The sequence below is a fragment of the Taeniopygia guttata genome, chromosome 28, assembly GCF_048771995.1.
Source record: "Taeniopygia guttata chromosome 28, bTaeGut7.mat, whole genome shotgun sequence".
Taxonomy (NCBI): Eukaryota; Metazoa; Chordata; class Aves; order Passeriformes; family Estrildidae; genus Taeniopygia; species Taeniopygia guttata.
This window is the reverse complement of record NC_133053.1, coordinates 4,071,286-4,095,594: the sequence shown is the minus strand read 5'-3', so window position 1 is coordinate 4,095,594 and position 24,309 is coordinate 4,071,286. Positions and strand designations below refer to the sequence as shown.

The following is a 24,309-nucleotide window of genomic DNA, read 5'->3' as shown; positions in this document are numbered from 1 at the left end:
TTGTTTGGGTTTGTGCATCTCAACAGTTCCTTCTTACTGGGGAAATTATTATTTCTGTAGGTTTTCACCATCTCCATCCTTCCCACCTGGTAGAATCTTCCTGAGGAATATTTTCTGTTCTTTTTGCCTATTGCAGCAGTCCAGGGGACTCAGAACCTCATGATGTGTTTGTAACCTGCCCCAAATCCTCCCAAGAGGATTTTTTCATATTGCCATTAAAAGAAAGCTTCTGGGAATGTAAACAAACAAAACCCCATGACCCCCAAAACTCTCCAAACAACAGAGTTGTGTTTGAGCTCCCTTGGAGAGAAGGGCAGTCACTGTCACCTCACCAAATTGTTCTGCAGCCTTCAGATTCACCTTCTGGCCTTGCCCATTGGATTGTTCTTGTTCCTGCTGGAAGTTCTGAGCTTGAAGCTGAATTCTGGAGAGCAAGGCCCAGTGCCAACATTGAAAATAAGCCCCAGTTGCCCAGGTGTATTCCCACCCTACTTTGTCCACAATTATATAAAAAAACCCAACTTCTTGAGCCATGTTTCTACACAGAATCATGGCTTCATTTTTTCTGTAACCACTTGTTGATAAAAGCACATGAAAGTTTCCCCGCTGCACGTGGCAAAGTGTCCTGGGGGTGTTGGATGCCCAAGGCTGCAGAGCCACAGCTGGAGAGGGGGAAGATCCATGTGGGGCATGAGAGGAGTGGGAGGGATTTGCTCCTCATGCATTGCCTTGGGAGGCTCCTGATCTCCAGCTGTTGTTGGTCACTGAGTCTCATAATCCTCTTAAATGAATATTTTCATCCCCTGCTCTGCCTGGGAATGTGCAATTCCTGCTCATTTAGGGGAAGATCAGATTCTTCACTGCTCTTCTCGCCTGCATTCCAAGGAGAGGATCTTCCTCTAGAGCTTTTCATCATCTTCAGCTTTTTGGACTAGAATGTCCCATTTCCAATAGGTGTCTCTTTATTCCAACTCCTTTTATCTTCTTTCTCTTCTCATGTAACTGAGAAGTTTCCAAGATTAACTTTATCCCACTCTTTTCAAGTAAACTTGTCTGAAGGAAGCTGGAGACTTTGGGAAGGTCATTAGGCCTGGCTAATTAACGAGTCTTTCTTGGGGAATTCCTGCATATGTGCAGCCATCCAATTAAAACCCAGCATGAAAATGAAGAGGCAGATGGGTTTTCATGGTTTCTAACTGTAAATATCCTCATGTGGCCTCAGAATCAGAGCCATCTCAGGTATCTGGGGCAGGGGGCTGAGATTGCTGAGTAGCACAAAGTTCTGCTCTTCCTGGGCTCCCCTTGGAGAAGGTTTTTGGTATTTGTTTGGTTTTTGTTGAGTTCTCAGTGTGTATGACCTGTTGTTCCTTTTTCCTGAGAGAAGAAAACACAGAGCAGATTTGCTACTGCTGTACCTGGAGGACACAGGGAGATGTGGAATGGAAAGCCTGGCATCTCTGTCTTTCTGGAAACTTTGTCCCTGCAAAATGCTTTGTGAGGTCCCAAAATTCCAAATGTTGGAGACAAACTAAGCACTGCTTGAAGGATCTCAGGCTGAGCTCAGAGCAGCTGGGAGTTGGTGCAGTCCCACATTGGACTGTGCTGAAAACCAGGCTTAGTTTTGTGTTTATTTACTCAGGGTTGTTATAACAGAATTCCTGCCCTGCTCCAGAAAAGCTTCTTTAGCAGGAGGTGGCAATGACTATCAAACTCAGCATTCCCAAAGGTGGGATTTGGGCTGGAGAGATGCCTCTTTCTGCTCCCAGGAAACCTCAGGAGTTTCTGGTGGCTGCAGGTGGTTCAGCCCTGAGGATCAAGGGTGACTTTTGGGCATGGATCAATGCAAGGTTTGGGGTGCCTTTCTGCCTGCTTTTCCTGTTCTGAGCAGAAGCAGAGATCTGTGTGGGAGTTCCAGTGCCCAGGAGCTGCTTTGTGATGGTGACTGACACCACTTGCCCCTGAAAACCTCCTTCTCTAGGAGCTGCTTTCAGGGCAGGATGAGCCAGCTGTTTGCTCCTGGTATTTTTGACCTCCACATTTCAGCAGGAAATTTGCTGTTTTGCTATTTGAATATCCCTCCAAACGTCCCCTGTGGCTTTGAAATGATGCCACATTTTGGAGGTTTGGATTCGTGCCTCTGGTTATTTTTGAAAAGAACAAGGACCTAAAAATAACCATGTGTACTTTTCCAGGCAGAAATGCTGGGATTTTGGGAGCCAAGTGTTTGCACGGAGGCGGCTGCAGTGAGGCATCCTGCCTGTGAATTTATGGCTCCAGCAGCTCTCAGAGAGCCTCCCTGTCCAGCACTGGGCTGAGAACCCAGCCCTCCTCCCCAGCACACGGCCTGAGCTTCCCAAATTCCTGCTCTGCTCCTTCTTACTGAATTATCTCTGTAGCCTTTTACAATCTCCAGCCTTCCCTCCTGGTAGAATCTTCCTGAGTAATGTTTTCTGTCCTTTTTGCCTATTGCAGCAGTCCAAGGAACTCAGAACCTCATGATGTTTTTGTGTGTTTGAGAAAAATCAAGTGCTGGAGGAGGGGAATGCTTGGTGGGAGTTCACTGGGAAGAATTTTGGGTTCCACCTGCATCTCTGGCTGAACTTTGTGGGTAGTGTGTCTCTCTTGCTGTAAAAGTAAAAACTGTGGTGCATAAGGCAGCAATAAATCCTGGAGATGGCCCTGCAGGGTGGTGCTGGGTTTTTAGGTTATTTTAACAGCCAAGATGCCAGTACAGTTAGAGATTTCCACTTCAAATGGATTTAGGGTTCTCCCTGAAAAGTGACCTGCTGAAAAGTTGACTTTTGCAGAGTGTTCCGTGCTTGTTTGGGTTTGTGCATCTCAACAGTTCCTTTGTACTGGGGAAATTGTTATCTCTTGTTGCTTTTCACCATCTCCATCCTTCCCACCTGGTAGAATCTTCCTGAGGAATATTTTCTGTTCTTTTTGCCTATTGCAGCAGTCCAGGGGACTCAGAACCTCATGATGTTTTTGTAACCTGCCCCAAATCCTCCCAAGAGGTTTTTTTTTTCAGATTGCCATTAAAAGAAAGTTGCTGGGAATGTAAACAAACAAAACCCCATGACCCCCAAAACTCTCCAAACAACAGAGTTGTGTTTGGGCTCCCTTGGAGAGAAGGGCAGTCACTGTCACCTCACCAAATTGTTCTGCAGCCTTCAGATTCACCTTCTGGCCTTGCCCATTGGATTGTTCTTGTTCCTGCTGGAAGTTCTGAGCTTGGAGCTGAATTCTGGAGAGCAAGGCCCAGTGCCAACATTGAAAATAAGCCCCAGTTGCCCAGGTGTATTTCCACCCTATTTTGTCCACAATTATATGTAAAATAAAAACCTTCTTAAACCATGTTTCCACACAAAATTGCAGCTTAATTTGTTCTGTAGCCACTTGAACTCACACTCTCTGTGTACCTCTGGCTGCCTCCCCCGGGCTGGTTTCCATCCAGTTGCAGGAAGTGTTACAGGAATCAGATGCTGCTGAGTGTATTCCTGCAGTGTCTGTTTGAAAAACCTGAATAAAAACCTGGTCTGGCTTCTAAATTTAGAAGCAATACAGGCAGCAGCTCTGGAGGCGATTTCGCTGAGCTAATTATCCTGTTAGATAAAGCATCTCCTGCATTGTCTAATCAGATGAAAATATCTGTGTTACAGATGGTCCCTTCCATTCATTATTCACTAAGGAGATTAAGTTTCTGAGAGAGAGGAGGGACAGGGTGAGGGAGGGGACAGCAGAGGAAGAGATTGAGTGTGGCCCTGTGGCTGTCACCCTGTGGATGTGTCCCCTTCTCCCTGAGTGACCAGCATGGATCAGTTCTGCTGCTTCAGCAGATTGGACTTTCCTTAATCAGCTGGATTTTCCTTCTCAGTTCTTGTTTCAGTCTCAAAATTATTGCAAACCACTGAGCTGAGTGGGATTTTGGGGGGATTTTTTTAGGGATTCTCTGTGTTAGCTGATGGGTAAAGAGCTCTTTTCCTTCTTTTAGGGCATCATTTTATTGGTCCCTGCCCCAGCACAGTGGGTGAGGAGCTGGTTAAAGGTTCAGGCAGCTCAGTCCTTGTTGGAGGGGAGCATCCATGAATCAATGCCTTGCTTCCAGAGGGAAAAAAATAACCCATTTTCTCCCAGCCACAGTTGCTCATCTGATTATTTCTGTACTCCAGTGTTTTTCCTGGTGAAGTTTTCCCCTTGACTCTTGGCTAAGCATGAGCTGGGGAAGCAGTGACACACAAAAATAGATGTGTTTAAGCTGGGCTCTGCTTCATTTGAATTGTTAAATGGCTCTGGCTTGCCAAGTGTTCATCCTGCATGGGTGATATCAGGTTAAAACCTGGAGATTTTGGTTATAAGTGCTCTTTTAACCACACAGACAGGGCAAACTCAAAGTGAAACTGGACCCAAGTGAAGCCTAACAGCCACACAGGTTGGATTTCAAGACCTTTATATGAAGTTTAGCATTTCAAAATAGTTTCGTGTTACGCTGCTTCTCTGTTTTCTTGCAGACTGTGATGTTTGTGGTTCCTGGTTTTCCCAATGTTTTTCTTTCCCTGTTAGTGTAGGAAAACCCTGTGGAGACTTTAGAAACTGGTGGTGTGGAGGATGCCATAGAGAAGCTGACTTGCAGAAGTTGTTAAAAAATAAACACAGTTGCTTGTCATGTGGGTTTTCTTTGACTTTGTCTTGGTTACTCAACCATTGTTGGAATCCAGAGCTTCCCTCTGGCTGCCCTGGCAGGTCTGGGACCCTGGCAGGGGTCAGGAACCCCCCTGGACAGACCCCCTAGAGACACTGTCTGTGATCTCTGTCCATGGAAAAGAGTTTTCAATCTTACAGGATGCATTACAAGCTCTGAGTGTTTGATATGAGTAATAATTAAGTGTGGCACGGGTGCAAAAGTAAAATTTTAGGATTTTAGAAAAGGGGTCCAAAGGGGACAAGATGGAGGAAATTGGGTGTGCCTTGTCCTTTTTCTCCTTCTTCATGCCCTCCATGTTTCACTGTGGTGTTGGCATTTTTCTGTTGGTTTAGGCTGGGGACACACTGTCCAACGTAGGTGACAGATATTGGCACGTTATTGTAAATCCAGCACAGGTAGTTTGTGGTATTTAATGTTTGTACCATCCCACTGAGGGCAGAGCCCCACACGCTGCCCTGCAGGACAGAGCTGCGGCAGGGCAGCAGAACATGTTAGAGATAAACAGAATAAACAACCTTGAAACAGCACAGACCAATTATGGCTTCTGCTTTGGCAGCAGGGCAGAAAGACAGAGACTTTCTACAATCTGGGAATCATCAATACTCACAGATTCTGACAAACCATGGAACTGTTCATTACAAGAATAGATAAGACTGAGACAAAATTATCTCTTAAAATCAATCTAGAGGTGGTGTCCACATATAGGCACCCAGAAAAAACCTTTCCTTATATGAGATGACAAAAACTATTCTCAGAACTTTTTTGATGTTGAGTCTCTGGTTTAGATTGTGACAGTACCCAGCATGATGTCCTTGGGTTGGATCTTTGAGTTCAGCTTCCAGCTTATCCTTTGTTTTTATTACAGCAGGGATGTCAAAGGTGCTTCCCCTCCCAGCAGGTGGGAGATCACAGGTAGTAATTCTGGTTTAGCTCTGATTTCAGCCCAGCTGGTGGAACAGGTATTTCTGAATACCTTGAGCTAAGCTTACCTGCTCTGTTCAGTTTCTAGCACTTCAGGCTCTTGACAAAGTTCTTGATCTCTTGCCTGAGAACCTTGGATGTCCACTCTTAGCTCTCTTGTGTAGCAGCAGGACATTTTGGTGGTTCTCCCCTTCCTTTCCTCCTGGAAGCAGCCCCATTCCTGTTGGCACCTGTGGCTTGTCCTTCACAGTGGCTCAGGCAGGTTTTGTCACCCCGTGTCCCTGCGTGGTGCCAGAAGCTCCCTTGGGATGTTCCCAGCCCTGAGGGATGGAAGTTGTTGCAGTGCCTGCACTGCAGTGCTGGCACTTTGGAGTTGGCACTGATGAGAATTAGTGCTGGATGTGAAATCCTCACTCCTTCCCAGACTGAGAAATCAGTGCAGGAAGAGGATCCTCAGCAGCTGCTGCCGTTGCTTTGATGTTCCTGAGGTTCTGGCACAAACCATCATCCTCAAAGGGTGTCATCAGCATTAATTAGAGACTTGCACCTTATTTTTCTCTCCTCCTCTTATCTTCCTCCCCTAACCCTCCTCCTGCCTGGCTTGTGGCACAGCAGAAGAGTGTGGCCCATGGGCTCCTCTCATTTCCAGAACACGACTGAGGAAACATCAGTCTGTGCTAGAGCTCTGTGCTCACCTGGGATGTGGTGTCACCAGAAAGGTGCTCCACAACCACTGAAGTCATAACTGTCCTTATTTGCAGACAAGGCCTTTTTATGTTACTTCATTTCCAACTTGAAAGTGTTAGAAGTGCTCAGGGTTTATATTTAGCACCACAAAATCAGATTGTTGTTTATGCACTGCAGCAAGAGCCTGCATAAAAAAGAATCTGATTTTTGTGGTGCTAAATATAAATAAATATATAAATATTTTACATATATATAAAAATATAAATACATATAAACAGCAGGAGTTGTTCCCAATCCATGCTCAGCTCCCTGTGCTGAGCGGGGGGATCACCAGCCCTGGGGGCCCTCAGGAGGCATTTACTGATCTACTGATCAGTTTTGTAATAAGTTCCAGCACTTTTGGCTTCTCCACAGAGCAGCCAGGGACCCTTCCCTGTTCTTCCCACGCAGAAGCGGGGCCAGGGGTGGGAACAGGGGGGAAGAAACCTCAGGGTCAGCTCTCCCTGCTCCACCTCTGGCTTTCCAAAAGGTTTCACTTGTCCTTGTGGGGTCAGGGAGCTGGTGCAGCCTGTTTGTCCCTCTCTGAAGGGAGCAGGAGGGAACCCTGATAACCTCTCTGTATTTCTGTGTTCTTTGTCTTGTTTTCAGCTGGAAAGAGGTGACTTCCTCTCAGAAGAATGGAGGGAGAGGATTGCAAACACAAGGTACAGTACAGCAGTTGAATGCTGCTTTCTGAGCTGGATATTTGAGAGTTTGTATAATGGAAATTGGGAGGCTGGCCAGCTTTTTATATAGAATTTCCATAGCAAATACCCAAAGTCTATCTGCCAACTCTTACACTGGCCTCTTTAAATCCTGTTTTCTGACTAGAAGAATGGCTTTGAGTGCACGTCCCATGATATTCCATACAAGGGTGTATCCAAGATAAATTCTGCTTATAAGAGGAGCACAAACCTCCATTTGTTTTGCATATCCCTATAGTTCATGTCAGGGATTTTGGCAAACATTAATTCTCTTGGCTATTGGGGCACACAGGCTCACTTTCCCTCTAATAAAAAGAAAAAGACCCAAGTGAGTTTGTTTCAATTTAAATTGAAATTTCATTTAAACTAATTGTCTTGAAGATTTATTTATGTGGAGTACTGCACAGAGGGTTGGGCTCCTTTCTGAGGGAGCAGAAAGGGAGTAAATTTGTTAAAAGCAATAAAAGTCATCTGTAATTTTAAAGCTTTGCATTCTTTCAGCCTTATGGGTAGAAAAAAACCTCTTTATTTTTATATGACCTTCTGGGCCACCCTGTTATGTGGGGGAATGGAAGGCAGTTGTCAAAGAGAGCCCTGAAAGCCGTCAGAGTTGTGGCAATTTCTGGATTGCTCCCAAAGCTCCGGTTTTGAGAGCCTGGAGGAGGCGTCTGCCAGGCTGGTGACTCCTGCAGGATTCTGCCCCTCACTTTCTTCTGGAGATGCCTTTTAATTTGTGGACAGACTTGTCCCAGCCTTGCAGCACACTTGGGTTTGGCTTTGTTGCTTGTTATTCCAAGTGCACAATCCTCTGCTGCCCGGGCAACTTTCCCCTGAATTAATTTAAATTTTTTAGAGAAATTTTTGGCTGCAGGAACTCTGGCTGCACCCAGAAGTGCTGGGAGATGTTTGGTTTGTATGGCATGGCACTCAGTGTGTGTCTCAGTGCTGCTCCACCTCATTCTGGTGCAGGATCAGGGAATTCTGGAATGGTTTGAGTTGGAAGGGACCTTTCATTCCATCCAGTGTCACATCTGCCATGGGCAGGGACAGTTTCCTGTACCTCAGGCCCTGTTCAGTCTGGCCTTGGGCACTTCCAGGAATGGGGCTGCTACCAGGACATGGTTCCCTGTGTGTTCCAGGGGATCCCTGTGCCTGTGGCTTGGCAAAGGCTCCTGGAACGAGGGCTGAGCCCAAGGGGATTCGGGGTTCCTGTGCCCTGCACGCACACACAGAATTCTGTGCCAGAGTGAACACTATAAAAACACATCTGCAGGCTCTGGCTTTTTCCCTTCCTCTCCTGGATGTTTTCTAGTCCCATTAATATGTTTGGCTCTTTTGCAAGGCCTTTTTTTTTGGTTTTTTTTTGGCACATGGGAAGGAGAAGGAAGAAACCCCTGCTAGCTTTACTTGCCAGGCAGGGTTTCCCAAATTTCCAAGAGCAAGGCGTAGCAAGAATAACTTTTTTCCTCTTAGTGAATAAACATATTTTTCATTCGTGGTTTTTAATAGCTTTGAGTGCTGCTCTTAAACTCCCTGTGTCCTCGTTGAACACGTTTCATGTGTGGAGGCACTGGGAAGGGAGTTTTCCTGCAAAGAAATCAGTTCTTTATGTGGGAACAATGAGCCAGGATGGCTTTTACACTTCACAGTATCCTGGAATATCCTGAGCAAGGAGGGACCCTCAGGGATCATCAGCCCAGCCCCTGTCCCTGCACAGACCCCCCAACAGCCCCACCCTGAGCAGCCCTGAGAGCGCTGTCCAAACGCTCCTGCAGCTCTGGCAGCCTCGGGGCCGGGACCATTCCCTGGGGAGCCTGGGCAGTGCCAGCACCCTCGGGGGGAAGAACCTTTCCCTGAGCTCCATGCCAAACCTCCCCTGACATGTTCATTCAGCAGGGAGCTCAACCACTTCCAAGAGGTATTAAGGATTCTTGTTGCAGCCTGGGCACCAAATGGGCACCAGGGACATTTAGACCAGGCTGATTAGATCTTGAATCTAAAGGGGTGTTTTCTTTTTTAATCTGTGGCATGTTCTGTTTCTTTCCCAAGCCCTTTTATAATTTGTGAGATTTTACCTCTGTGCAGATTTTTTTGTTTCCATATGATTGTTTTTTCCCATGAACAACCCCTTCCCTTATTTAATTTCTTAACTCAGAAAGCAAGATGCAGCTCCTCTGTTGTGGGTAGGGCTCAAATGCTGGTTTAGGACAGGGAGAATGTGCTAAGCTGTCACTGTCCTCTGGCATTATGGGGAGTTTGGAGCTGGAAGACAAACAGATTGCCCAGAGCAGCTGTGGCTGCCCCTGGATCCCTGGAAGTGTCCAAGGCCAGGTTTCAGCTTGGACAGGGCTTGGAGCACTTTGGGACAGTGGAAGGTGTCCCTGCCATGGCAGGGCACTGGGTGAGCTTTAAGGACCCTTTCATCCCAAACAATTTTATGATTCTAAAATACATTTTGATATTTTGCTGTAATATTTTAAGTCCCCACCAAGACGTACCAGGAGGAAGTGCTGAGTGTTGCTCTCCATGTGTTGGGTGACAGGAGCTGTTGAGTTAGGGACAAGCAGGTTTGTCCATGGCAGGAGTGTCTGGGAAGGCTCCAAGTGGCTGTGGTGTGACTGGGGGTCCTTGTGGGGTATCCCTGGCTCCCTGATCTTTAACTGGATCATTGTTTTGCAGTGTTATTTTTGTGAACAATTTTGCCTTCGGGCCTGAGGTGGATCACCAGCTGAAGGAGCGCTTTGCAAACATGAAGGAAGGTAAATCCAGCTGGGAATGTTTTTCCCTTCTTTCCTGATTCCTGTGGGAGCTGAGGTGGGAGGGGGGCTCAGTTCCAGCTGGCAAAGCCAGGTCTTGGGGTTTGTTCTGTGCCTTGGGGCCAAGTGTCTGCACCACAGTGGGATTTCTACTTCCCCCCTTGGTGTCTGCCCACACCTGCCTGGCTCCTTGGAGCATCCCCTCTGCTGGGAAAACTGGAGCAGGGTTGGGGTGAGAGGAGCTGCTGGTCCATCCTTCCCTCTTTTGGGAGCCCACAAAACATCCAACAGCCAAGGCCAAACTTCCTGGATCCCTGGATGTGTCCAAGGCCAGGCTGGACAGGGCTTGGAGCAGCCTGGGACAGTGAAGGTGCCACTGCCCATGGCAGAGGTGGCACTGGGTGAGCTTTAAAATCCTTCCAACCCAGCCCATTCCATGATTCTTGGCTGCAGAGGCACAGCTTTGGAAGGCCAATCTGTAATTCCATACAGAATTTACTTTTTGCTTCTCCTGTTCAGAGCTGGCTCATTTAGAGCTGGCTGTTAACTCCTGATTTATGAAATGCTCCAAACTTGTGGGGATGTGGCACCTGGGGATGGGGTTTAGTTGGATGGACTTTGATGGTTAGACTGGATGATCTTAAAGGTCTTTCCCAACCTTAATGGTTCCACAATGCCATAAAAACTGGGTCACAGTCACTGGGTGTTCCTGAGAAGCCACACTGCAGACTGGGGACACCCCCCAACCCCATCGTGGCCTCTCCATTGGCCTGGGAGTCTTCTCTTTGCTCTTAACCACTGGGATAGCAACAATTTTACTTGGTTGTGGCAGAAATGACAGAAATAACAATTTCTGAAAAGAAAAATATGTGGTGTGAACAAAGCAGCTGTGGTTTCCCATGGCACAGCTTTGTGCTGAAATAAATAATGTGACTTTTGGGCTCTGCTGCAAACCATAAAAACCCAAACTTAAGCTGTTTTCTTTAATTTAACTGGATTATTTTTTAGTTTTCAAACTTGTTTAATGATTGCTTGAGAGCAGTGGGAAGGTGGAGATGTTTCAAGCACCCTTTACAATGATAAAACATGATTTCTCTTCCCAGAGTGTTCTTCCAGCTCTGCTGAATGACCCCAAATACCCATGAAATGGAGATTAGTGGCCTCTAAATTAAAGGGCTTTGGGGGCTTGTGTATAAAAGATCCCAAGTAGGATGGAGATAATTGAAATTTCTTTAAATTGCCACTGAGAATTAACATGCTTTTATTTCCAAGTGTTTCAAATCTGTCATTTTAAAGTGATTCTTGATGTGTCACCTGGCAGGAATCATGGATTGGCTTTCTTGGGGCTGTCAGAATGAGAATTAAGGGATTTTTTTCTTTTTAAATGCTATACAAGGGGCAGTTTTATAGGAATGCTCTTTAGGGCTCTGTACTGGGTTATATTTAATAAGTAGTTACTTCTAGAACAAATAACGGAGCTGACTGTGCTCTTTCTTTTTTTCTCCTTTTTCCAGGTGGGAGAATTGTGTCCTCAAAACCCTTTGCACCTCTAAATTTTAGAATTAACAGTCGAAACTTGAGTGGTATGATTGCCCTTTTTATTGTTCATTACAGTTGTGGATGTTCATTATCTGAAAATGTCTGGGGAGTGTTACTGCTTTTTAGAGTTGTTTAAGTAGAAAATGCTTTTGGATTATTAGGGCACACCAAGTGACAGGTACTTAAAATCAATTTAAAATGAGGAGAGGACAGTTTAAAATCAATTTAGATCAATTTAAAGAGAGGAGCAAACACTTTTGATGGGGTTTGTGCTGCTGTGTTTTGGTGTTGGTTCCATCAATGGGTCCCTGAGCTGCAGAGAAATGAGGATTTCAAGGGTGTGATTCATTTCTTCAGCCACAAAGAGCAGCCCTGACTCACAGGGGAGTTCCTTACACCCTCACTCCAGGCAGGTAAATCCCACCAGGCAGGATTCCTAAGGCTTAGAGGTTATGGAGCCAGGCTGGCAGAACTGGGGGTGTTCACCTGGACAAGAAAAGGCTCTGGGGAGACCTCAGAGTCCCTTGCAGATGCCCAGCACTGAGACAGAAAGCCAAGGTGTTTGAGCAGTGCCCTTGATTTCAGTGAGAACAGAAACGTGTTCAGATGTGTTCAGTTTTTGGGGAGCCAGGGCTGGAAGCAGGAACTGGGGACTGAAATAATCTGCTTTGCTTCTGGAGCCAGGCTGGGAGAGCTGGGGGTGCTCCCCTGGAGAGGAGAAGCTCCAGGGAGAGCTCAGAGCCCCTGGCAGGGCCTGAAGGGGCTCCAGGAGAGCTGGAGAGGGACTGGGGACAAGGCCTGGAGGGACAGGACACAGGGAATGGCTCCCACTGCCCGAGGGCAGGGCTGGATGGGAGATTGGGCAGGAATTGTTCCCTGTGAGGGTGGGCAGGCCCTGGCACAGGGTGCCCACCCTGGATCCCTGGCAGTGCCCAAGGCCGGGCTGGGCAGGGCTTGGAGCAGCCTGGGACAGTGGGAGGTGTCCCTGCCATGGCACTGGATGGGCTTTGAAGTCCCTTCCCACCCAAACCATTCCAGGATTCTGTGAAATGTTCAACTTTGAACATCTCCTGTGTGTGCCTTGAGCAAACAAACCTCTCCCAGACACACCCAGGCCCTGGTTCATTGCCAGCACAGGGTCGTGGTTTCCTTCTCCTCTGAACAGGCCAGACTGGATGTTTGGCAGCCTTGTCCTTCGCAAGGACATGAGCTGTAGTTTGAGGAGGTTTTGGGACATTCCACGTGGTTGGTTATGGTTTTGACCTTTTTCAGACTTTCACTGTTGAAACTGGGGTGTCTGTGCAGAAGTTGGATTGATGTTCTTTGTGGATCCCTTCCAGTTCAGTTTTTTTAAATGAAATTTCTCAAGCAAAAGAGCTGTCCATGCTGGGATTCACATGTATTTACTGTGTCCACTGCTAAATTTTCCTTAAATCAAACCCCCCCTCATTCCCTCCCTGTGCAAACATGGGGAGCAACTCACTGAGTTCCAAATCTCAAGCTGTGCTGTCCAGTTTTGGCCTAAACTGCTTTTGAAGAATAGTCATTTTTTGACTATCATGGAGTAAATTGTGCCCTTGGGAGTTATTTTTAAGATGAAATTCTTGTGGATGTCCCACACATCAGGCACCCAAACCCGCACTTTTCTTCCCTGTTTGAAATTCTGTTCTGGGGCCTCTGGTGGTTTGGAAACTTGTTGAACCTTGTGTGCTGGACTGCCAATTCTTTGGAGACATGGACTTGAAGATAAAAGGGGAAAAGGATGGAATGATGCTCCTGGAACTCCTCAAGCCTCAGGATAGCTGGGACCAGGCTGTCAGTTTGTTGATGAGGCAAAGGGAGCCTGAGTGAAGCTTGGGCCCTCTTGCAGAGCCCACCAGAGCTTGAGGAAATCCAAGAATGTCTTTAGGGATGTTTAATTAGACCTGCCCACAAAAATACTGGGCTTTGGCCTCTCAAGCCTTTTTTTTCCTGGATTTTTCCCATTCCCGTCTCTCTCTACTGCATTAGGGAGACTGAGGCCAGCATGTGCTGCTCTTTGACCTCAGAGCAGCCCTGGCTACCACTGCCATTTGAGCAGATCTTTATCCCAGCCCAGCCTGGATTCATTGGGAGTGTTTTCTAGAATGCTGAAGTTTCAGATCTCAGCTGTTATTTAAAGCTGAATGGAAATGCTGATGTTTAAATTATATTGAGATGGTTAATTGGAGTTGGGATGGGCTAGAGGCTTAGCAAAAGGAGAGCTAACAGCTTCCACCAGTAGGAAACATCCAGGGATTCAGATAAAAGGCCCTGAAAAAGAATTACCTTACTCTGCTACAAATTGGGAGAATTGTGTGAATAAATTTTGGGGCTTAATCCCTTTCTGAGACCATGTTATGCTGGGAAATACCAACATCAAATGAGCTTGTGTGGGATGTGCTGGGCGTGTGGCTTGTTCCAGTGGCCTGTTCCAAGTGACACTCCCAGGGAATGCCAGCCCCAGCCATGGCCAGTGTCCTGCACATGGAGCAGGGAATGTCCCTGCTCTGCTGCCTCTGTGCTGCCCCACAAGGTTTTCCATTATACTTTTATTCATCAAGGCTTTTTTTGGTGTCTGAGCATGCCTTGAGTCATGTCCCACCTGTCTATCAAATACTCTGATCTGGAGTATGAACATTTAAATAATTTATACAAAATACTGGAAAAGATCAGGTTTTAAGAAGGAGGCACCAGTTCCCTCAATAGCACTTTTGTCCTTAGTAGTTCCATCTGTAGGAAGAAGGGGAAATGTGGAAAGAATTGGGACAAATGAAAACAAGTATTAAAATGTGGTTAAAATAGTGGTTGAGGTTGCTGAATCCCAAACCTTGCTTTTGGCCTCTTCTGGGTCATTTTTGTTTAATTAGAAACGAGCCATAATTTCTCCTGCAGCTCTGCCACTCGCTCAGTGGTTGTGGGAATGTTTAAAACACATCCCCTAGCTATTAATTCTGGAGAACAAAATAAATATAGACAAGAAAGCAAACCCAAAACATGTTTATGCCCAGCCCAAATATGGGGCAGCTGCAGCTGACAGGGGCTGGGCCGGTGACATTCTGGGACTGTTTAATTCACTCCTGTCACACACATGTGTTGTTCCTTGGAAGAGTTGCTGGGACACAGTTCTACTGGCCAGAACTGACTCACTCTGGGGTGGCTGGCTGAAAGGTACATAACCCACATGTTGGTTTCCTGTGGGGTGCACGTAGCAAGAGAGTAAAAAATTCCCTTTAAACTCCCAGCAGTGTTTTCCTGCAGGATCTGCGAACCAGATTTCTCTGTGTTGGTGCCTGGCTGGTCTCAGCTGAGCTTTCCCCTCCCCTGCCTCTCCTCCCACAGATATTGGCACTATCATGAGGGTTGTGGAGCTGTCACCACTGAAGGGCTCTGTGTCCTGGACGGGGAAACCAGTCTCCTACTACCTGCACACCATTGACAGAACCATAGTGAGTACCAGGGCTGCCATGGGGCCAGGAGCCTGTGTCCTGCTCCAGGACAGCATTTTCCAGCTCCACATCCTTCTGCCTGGGGCTTGTGTTCCTGTCCCTTTGTGCATTTACACACCTGAGTGTGCAAACTGGCTGCTCCAGGGTTGTACACACCCTGGGGTTAAGGGCAGTGCTGATTTACTGAAGCTGCAGAGATTCACTGATAAAATTCCTTCTGCAGCTGCTCAGATTCGGGCTCTCCTGCTGTCATTTCCTCACAGGGAAAGACTCAGTGGGGTTTTGATTCCTCTGTGGTGCACAGACCATTTCATTCAGTCATATTCAACCAGTAAATCTCAATTTTAGTAAAAGTCTCAACTGCTGTAGAAGCAGCCCAAGCTCCATAACAATGATGATGCATTCACTGGTTTGTTTTTTTTTTAATTAAAGAAAACTAAACCCAAAAAAACCCCAAAACCAACCAACAGCAGTAAATAACCCATGCAACAGCCCCCTCCCCCACCAAAAAACCCACAAACTCCCCCACAAAAAAAAACCCCAAGCCCCTCATAAAACCCAACAAACCCTTTGGGAATGAAAAATTTTGTAGACAAATAATTTGTCCCTCCCACCCTAAGGTTTTTGCAGTGGGATAGTAATGCTGTTTTCCTTACTCTGCTGTAGTCTAATAAAGCTTTTGTTCAGGAATGTGCCAGAGTGCAGATAAATGGTGGAATACGAGGGTGCAGCAGCTTCAGTGAAAATAACTTCATTGAAAATCAGCCTCTGCTGAGGGGAGATATGTGACACAAAGCTTTAAAACAAGGCCAGGCAGTGGTGGGGATGATAAAACCTTGTAGAGGTTGGATTATGCCCTGTTGCACAACAGGCTGGGTGCCTGAAAAGAATGAATGTAAATGGCTTCTTGATGTAGCTTATCAGAAGCAAAGCAGTCAGAATTTCTGCAGTTCTGCACTTGTTTTAAGCTAATATTTTATTCTTCTGTGTTCATCTGTCATGGCTTTGAGGATGACTCTCTTCTCTTTCTATTTTCAGCTTGAAAACTATTTTTCTAGTCTCAAAAATCCAAAACTCAGGGTAAGTTTCAGTCGTATTCTGTAGAAAACTCAAAGTAAGGGAGCAGCCACTGTGAGGAATTTAATCACAGGTGGACAGAATTGATTGGAAATCAGATTTTCTTGGTAGGCAAAGAACATGGAGCTAATTGAAGGGAAGTCTCAGATGCCATCAAGCACTAATTCAATCATGTCCAAGGGATTTCTAATAGAGAATTAATGGGGCAGCCCCAAGGTGCTTTTACCTTGCGCTGGAGGTCTGTAATGAGCTATTTCTTCATTAAAGAACTGGAATTAAAGAAGGGAGTGATGGTTTGAATCTGTCCCAGTGCTCAGCTCCTGAAATGAAGCTGAGCAATGCTCTGAAATGATCCTTTTGGGACGTGCCATTGGAGGCACAGAGTGAGTTGTCATTTGCTGCAGTCTGCGCTGTTGCACGTGGAATTAAAATGCCAGAGAGTTTTTGGGACTGTGCAGGGCTGTGTTAACCTGAAATAATCAATGGATTCCCAGGAAGAGAATTAAGTGAGGCCACTTAATTTAAAATTTCAGGTGAGTGTTCATCCTCAGGCTGACTGGCTCTGTAAGAACAGACTCATGGGGGCTCTGAAAGGGAATTATTTCAGATTGCTCCACTCAAATTTGGGACAAAAAAGACTTCTTAGAGGAAAAAAAAAAAATCAGGGTACTTCTGACCGTGCCTGCTTTTCACACTTAGACCTGGCACTGATAATGTGCTTAAATCAAAGGAGTGTTGGAATTGCCAGAAATCTTATGCAGATTAAACCTCACCTGGAAGGTGCAGGAAAGGCTTTGACTGAGCTCGTGGAAATTTCCTGTCTGAAATAAGTGAAATTTTCTCTGAACAGGGGAATTTCCTGTCAGCCTGGGAGAAAATCAGCCTGAAAAGTTGCTGTGTTATTTTTCTATTAGTCACCTCAATAAACTTGGCTGAAGCTGAATGAGATGATGATTAATGGCTTTGCCATTTCCAGTCATGGAAGATTCTTGAAGTGTTACCATGAAATGTTTGGGATGTGGGGAAGCTATTGAATTATTATTATTATTATTATTATTATTATTATTATTATTATTATTATTACTACTACTACTACTACAGCTACGACTATGTTATGACTATGATTACTATTATCATTTATTATACAATAGTTATAATAATAGAATTATTATTTATATAGTAATTATTATTTACACATACTATTTTTATATATACACACTGTATTATTTACATATTATTTATATATTAAACAATTAAACAATGTATTAAATAATAACAATAATAGTAAAATAGTAATAATAATACTAATAAATAATAAATAAATCAAAATTAAACCTGATACAGCAGGATGGGGCTGGGAGGGGAGAATATGGGAAGAGGTTGAGATTTAATCTCCTGGAGGTGGAAAATTATTTGTTCTCACCTGAGCCAAGGGGAAGTTTGTTCCCTTTTCTTGTGGAACATGAAGCTGGGAAAGAAGGTGATGTGTATTAAAAAGTGATAAACACATGAGCAAATGGTGAAATGTCCCATCCCTTCTCCCCAGGAGGAACAAGAGGCAGCTAGACGTCGTCAACAACGAGAAAACAAAAGTAACACAACGACTCCAACGAAGGTCCAGGAAAACAAGGTGACCCTCCTGCATTTCTGGGTGCTGAGTGTGTTTCCTGTGGCTGAGCACGAGCTCATGCTCTGAGTCAGGACAAGCCTGGCTCTGTGGGAAGGCTGCTGGGTTTTACTCTGAGCACAAAAAATGCTGGAGCTGTTGCTGTGCCCAAAAATATGATGGAGTGAGTTAATAAAAGCTGCACTTGGGAGTTGCACCACTAATTTTGGAAAAGGAAAAAAAGGTGTTGCAAGATGAATAGTTGGTTGTCCACCCTCGCTTGCATCCAGCAGGAGTTTGCAGAGCTGTCCCTGAGTCACAGCCACTGAATGGAGTTCAGAGTGTGCTGAGTCTCTTCTGCAAAGACTCATTTCCTTTCTTGGGTAATGCTGTGAGAAATGCGCTGCCTGTTCATGCCCAAAAATATAAAGTATTGATGGTACTCTGAGTTTTGAGTGAAATTCAGTTGAAGAATGTAGTCAGGGAAGGATGAATAATCAGCTTTTGTTAGACAGCAGGTACAGATTTAACAGAATCACTGAACAGTTTGGCTGGGAGGGACCTCAAAGCCCATCCAGTGCCACCCCTGCCATGGCAGGGACACCTCCCACTGTCCCAGGCTGCTCCAAGCCCTGCCCAGCCTGGCCTTGGGCACTGCCAGGGATCCAGGGGCAGCCACAGCTGCTCTGGGCACCCTGTGCCAGGGCCTGCCCACCCTGCCAGGGAACAATTCCTGCCCCGTATCCCATCTAGTCCTACCTGAAGTTCCCCTCCCTCAGCATATTCATTAACGAATTGTTGGACTAGACTTTTTTCTGACTTAAAGATGGGGTAACTGAGAGGTGCTTTAAAAACTTTTATTGCATTTTCAGTCTCATGAGAAGAGTGAGACAATACAGATGTTATAATTCACACCGTCACAATCAGAAGCCAATTATTTCCTAATCACAATGCATTATAAGCATTTTTTGGCTTATCAGTTTCAGCTTCACCATGCTGTAAATGCCTTAAAGCCAATCATCTAAAATTACCCCTCATGGGTCCTACTACAATGCATCTTTCATAGTTCTGTTTCTCCAAAGTATCCAGTCTTTTTTGAAAGGCTACCTTTTAAAACTCATTTCTGGTTCTATTTCTCTATCAATAATGTCTGTCCTATTCCATGGTGTTTCTAAGTGGCATTTCTTATTTCAAAGTTTACATACAGATACACACTATGTGAGCCTTCTGTCAAACTTTAAAAATTTTCTTTAAATCCATTTCCCACAATGAATAAGTCCAGAAGAGAATGAGCCCAACCCCTTGGGAACAACTCTTATCCCAAGCAAGTCCACTTCCCTGGCAAGTGATTGAACTACAGTTCATCAATCCTTTCAGAAACATTATTTCTGATATGATATATCACATATATATATCATATCAGAAATATATTTCATTAATAACAATGAAACACCATTATTTCTGATATATCATATATATATGTAATATCACAAATGTATTTCATTAATAATGAAACGCTGATATTTTTGATATTATATATAATATAATAAATATATTTCATTAATAAAAATAAAACACCATTATTTTTGATATATCATGTATGTATCATATCATAAATATATTTAATTAATAACAATAAAACACCTTTATTTCTGATATGATATATCATATATATATATCATATAAGAAATATATTTCATTAATAAAAATGAAACACTGTTATTTCTGATTATATATAATATAAAAATATATTACATTAATAATAACTAAACACCATTATTTCTGATATGATATATATATCTCATATAAGAAATATATTTCATTAATAAAAATATTTCACAAATAAAAATATATTTCATTACTAAAAAATATATTTCTCAGCAACCATTATTAATGATTGCTGAGAAAGAATGCTGCATATGGAGGTAGAAATGACCAAAGCTTTTCAAAATCTCTCAGGATTCTGGTGCTGAAGAAGAAAAAGCTGCAGCAAATTCTGTTAAAAAGCCATCTCCCTCCAAGGCCCGGAAGAAGAAGCTGAGTAAGAAAGGCAGGAAAATGGCAGGGAGGAAACGAGGGCGCCCCAAGAAAATGAACACGGCGAGTACTGAGCGCAAGACCAAGAAGAACCAAACTGCACTAGAACTTCTGCATGCTCAGACTGTCTCCCAGACATCTTCATCCTCTCCTCAGGGTGAGTGCAGGGCAGCTGGAAGAGCCTGGATAAGTCTCTGAAGCTCTGCACGTGCTGCATTTTCCTTTGTTGCCAGGTTGAGCTGGAATTTGTGGCATGGCTTCCCACCTGGCAATGCTGAGTTAGAATCATAGAATCAAGAGCAAAGCTGCCCTTGAGGTGGTGATGGTGATGGATGTGCTCATGGGGATGTGGCTGGGTTTCATGTGTTGATGGTGATTAATGTGTTAATGGTGGTGGCATGCTTGTGTTGATGGTTTGGGGGTGGGATTAATGCTGATTGATGGTGATTAATGTATTGATGTGGGGCTGGGGGTGGGATCTGTCTGTGGGTGCTCAGCCAGGAGCTGGGGCTGTTGCCTTCTCTGAGCTGCTGCCCTTGGGATGGATCACAGATACCCTTCCAAAGAGTGTGGAGCAGTGTGTGGACGTGTTTGGAGCTGTGTGTTGATGGACTAAGCTGCTGGATCTCCTTACAAATCTCCCTGTGTGCCCCCACCTGGCAATGCTGACTTACAATCACAGAATACCACGATGGTTTGGCTTGGAAGAGACCTCACAGCCCATCCAGTGCCACCCCTGCCATGGCAGGAACACCTTCCTCAATCTCAGGCTGCTCCAAGCCCTGTCCAACCTGGTCTTGGACACTTCCAGGGATGAGTCCCTCCCAACCCAAACCAACTCCAGGATTCTCTGCCATGTTTTCAGTGGTAAAGCTCCTGTCCTTGTCCCAGACACTGAGTGCTGACCTGAGGTTGTGTTTGTGTCTCTCCAGATGCCTACAAGTCACCTCATAGCCCATATTACCAACTACCTCCTAAAGTGCAACGGCATTCGTCCAACCAGCTCCTGGTGACACCCACCCCCCCTGCACTACAGAAGCTGCTAGGTAAGGCCTGCCAATCTCCTCTTTGGCCTCTTGCATGGGGCAGGAGGGGGATTATTTCCTCCCCACCTTCCCCTGCCTGCCCCACATCCTTTGGCAGCAACACAAGGTCCCCCCTTCCTGCTGAAGTTGGTGTTTCAATCTGTTTGTTCTCTGATGTTGGTTCAGCTCTCCTTTGGCACAACAGGCAGCGAACCTGGATTGAGCAGGAATAGTCAGAAATAGTTTTATTTGAAATGAAACCATTCTCTTCATCCTGGGGAACACCACTCCATTTCCTCTGCTGAGCTCAGAGCCAAGAAATGAGGTCCTGTCCAAGAGGCTGAGGTCACAAAGGGGTGGTTGGAAAATGCAAGAGGTGACTGAAGGGAAAACCTGGAGGCTTTTTTTGTTTTATCTTCTGCTGCCTGTCCCCTCCCAGCTGTTTCTGGCTTTTGGCATTGGCCATGAGCCCATCCAGGATGCTCTGGGAATCTGGCAGAGTGGTCCTGTGTGTATCAGAGATGTCCTTATCTTGTGCTCTCCTGCTGTTGTGCCAGTTGTGGCTGATTCCTTGTGGAAGAGAGAGAAAAAGAGTGCTTTTAGAGGGATATTTTGTGGCAAAAGAGTGATTTTGAGGGCTGTTTTGTGGCCAAAGAGTGATTTTGAGGGATATTTTGTGGCAAAAGAATGATGGTTTTTGAGGGATATTTTTCAGAATATTTTGTGGCAAGAGTGATATTTTTTGGTAAAAGTGATTTTGAGGGATATTTTGTGGCAAAGCAGTGGTTTTGAGGAATGTTTTAAGGCAGGGTGGATGAGGTCATGGCTTTCATTGAACTTGATGAATCTAAAAGTTCCTTTTGTGCCAGGAGAGGCATTTTCAGCATGTTCCTAAATCCATCCTGAATGGCTTAGTCTGACTTAAGAGTCCAAATGAAAAGCAAGGGAGAGACAAGTGAGGAGAGGTGGCCAAGGAGGAAATAGGGGTGAGCAGGGGCATGGCATTTACCCCTGCTGAAATTCCTTATCTGATTTATTTTTATTTATTATTTTATTTTCATTTTTAATGGCTTAGTCTGACTTAAGAGTCCAAATCAAAAGCAAGAGAGAGAGACAAGTGAGGAGAGGTGGCCAGGGAGGAAATAGGGGTGAACAGGGCCATGGCATTTACCCCCTGCTGAAATTCCTCATCTGATTTATTTTGCAGACTCATTTAAGATCCAATACATGCAGTTCATGGCATACATGAAAACTCCTCAGTACAAAGCAAGTCTGCAACAGTTACTGGAGCAGGAAAAGGTGGGTCTCACTTTTTAACATTTCTAAACAAATTTACCAGACTCTGAGGTTCCTTGGATGTGGAGAGGAGTGCTGGAGATGGGAATTGTGTGCATTTACATCAGTCTTGCTTAGGCTGAACAACTGCCAGGTGACTTTGTTGCTAAAGTCACTTTTTGTGTGTTTAAATCTGTACAATGAGAGAGCTGCACCTCCCCTGTTCCCTGTGTGCCCCCACCTGGCAATGCTGAGTTAGAATCACAGAATCCCAGGATGGTTTGGCTTGGAAGAGACCTCACAGCCCATCCAGTGCCACCCTGCCATGGCAGGGACACCTTCCTCAGTCCCAGGCTGCTCCAAGCCCTGTCCAAGCTGGCCTTGAACACTTCCAGGGATGAGTCCCTCCCAGGCCAAACCAGCTCCAGGATTCTATGGGCCATAGTTCATAGAACTTGGATTAAGAAACACAAAATGTCATCACTGGTTATGAGGAGTTGGCACAGCATCCTTGCTATTGATATCAGAATTGGATTGCACTGGTGAGCAGTGTAAATGTCCCAAATCATGGACTGGGAAATGTGGAAAGGCAAGGAGAGTGCTGGAGCTGTGCACTGGGATGTTTGTCTGCCATGGAGCCACCAGCAGAGGGAGGAGATCTCCTGCCTGAACACTCCTTGTCTTGCTTTGTCTCAGTTATGAATGATTTCATTGCTGTGTCAGTTAGCCTTGATGAGTCTGTTCTGCTACTTCTGTGGAGGAGCTTTCACCATAATGCTCAGAATTAAACCTGAGCTTCCACTTAAAACCTTCCAGTGCCTGAAGGGGCTCCAGGAGAGCTGGAGAGGGACTGGGGACAAGGCCTGGAGGGACAGGACACAGGGAATGGCTCCCACTGCCAGAGGGCAGGGCTGGATGGGAGATTGGGCAGGAATTGTTCCTGGCAGGGTGGGCAGGCCCTGGCACAGGGTGCCCACCCTGGATCCCTGGCAGTGCCCAAGGCCAGGCTGGACAGGGCTTGGAGCACCCTGGGACAGTGGAAGGTGTCCCTGCCATGGCAGGGGTGGCACTGGATGGGCTTTAATGTCCTTCCAATCAGTCTAGAATTCTGTCCAGGTCCACCTTTTGGCATTTCCTGTGAAAACTTTGCTTCACTCTGTAGTCTTTGTGAGAGAGTCAGAAAAAAGCCACAGGGCTTTTTTATCGTGTTTTTCACATTGGGAACTCTACAGAGGAGAGAGATTAACTTTTGCCACCCAATTCCTTACTGAGAAGTAGTTGATGCTGGTCTGGTGTTCATGGAAACCTCTTTTTCTGTGCTTATTTCCATTTGCTTTCACAGTCAATCAGCACTTGAAACTTTCATCTTTTTCCTTAAGCAGCAGATTTTTCTGCTTGTTCTGCACTTGTCAGGAAAGTTAACATGAAGTGAACTTGTCTCCTGCACAAATGAAATGATGGTGTGCAAGGGTTGTACCCTGCAGAGAGAATGAATCAGGAGTGTGGAAAAGTCATCACTTGGTGATGGTGTCCAACAGCTGCTCCACACTTTTAAACGTTAAAATGAGGAATTCAGTATGAAAATATTTTTTTATGGAGTGTTACATGGCAAATTAAACCTCACACAGGCAGAACTTGGCTGGGTGAGGGGCTGGGTATGGTCTGTTCAGTAACTCCCTCTTACAGGAAGGTTTTCAAGTACAATAAAAATCTTTCTGTAGTAATGGTTTTGAAATCAGCTGCTGCTTCCCAGAGTGCCCTTAGATGGAGCTGTCAGCCCCTGCGGTGTCTGGGAAGGCTGAATGAAATGCGTTCTGTTGAAAACAGAAATTACTTTCCAGCATCCCCCAGAGCAGCCTCTTTAGCATTGCAGGGACTGTTTTCCCAAGCCAGGTCTGTGTGTTCCTGCAGATGGGGAATTTCCAGCACTGCTGCTTCCCTGCTTGGAAGATCAGTCATGGAATTATTAAGGTTGGAAAGGATCATGGTGCTTTTTGCCCTTGTTCCCCACTTCTCCTGGAGCACTGGCTCAGTCTGTGCAATCCCTGCTTGGCCTCAGCAGCACAAGGTAGAGAACAGGATAATCCCAAAGCTCCCTGTGCTTGCTGCACTAATCCTGCATTTGGGGCTGGGTAAATGAGGCTCTTCAGCCAGTCCTACCCTGCCCTTTGGTGTGCATGGCCACGGATTGAGGGAGCAGGGGCCTGGTTCAGGAATGTTCTGGGCAGGGAATATGCTGTGAGTGGCTCAGCTGACCTGCTGGAATAATGGTGGCACAAGTGGAAAACTGGTTTGGCTTATTTAGGACTTTGTTCCTGCCTCCCCCTCCTCAGTGTATTTTCATTTGCTTCATCTCTTCCTTGAGTGTTGCACAGGGAAACTCTGAACTGGGGCTCTGGGGATTTAGAGCCTGTTCCCTGTTTGGGAGCAGATTTCAAGCAGATAATCTTTTTCAGTTCTATTTGTGCTCT

General features: G+C 45.5%; 1 protein-coding gene across 5 annotated transcripts in view; it reads left to right on the top strand.

Moving 5' to 3' along the window:
• DOT1L (DOT1 like histone lysine methyltransferase) overlaps positions 1-24,309 on the top strand; it is an 80,069-nt gene that overhangs the window by 31,327 nt on the left and 24,433 nt on the right. For all 5 annotated transcript variants that reach the window (XM_012571264.5, XM_041711002.2, XM_041711000.2 and 2 more), the window contains exons 8-16: positions 6,962-7,017; positions 9,736-9,815; positions 11,327-11,395; positions 14,712-14,818; positions 15,857-15,898; positions 17,442-17,525; positions 19,461-19,695; positions 20,471-20,584; positions 21,771-21,862. In XM_012571264.5, the coding sequence (XP_012426718.5) occupies positions 6,962-7,017; positions 9,736-9,815; positions 11,327-11,395; positions 14,712-14,818; positions 15,857-15,898; positions 17,442-17,525; positions 19,461-19,695; positions 20,471-20,584; positions 21,771-21,862 (879 nt within the window). The remainder of the gene's footprint in view (positions 1-6,961; positions 7,018-9,735; positions 9,816-11,326; positions 11,396-14,711; positions 14,819-15,856; positions 15,899-17,441; positions 17,526-19,460; positions 19,696-20,470; positions 20,585-21,770; positions 21,863-24,309) is intronic.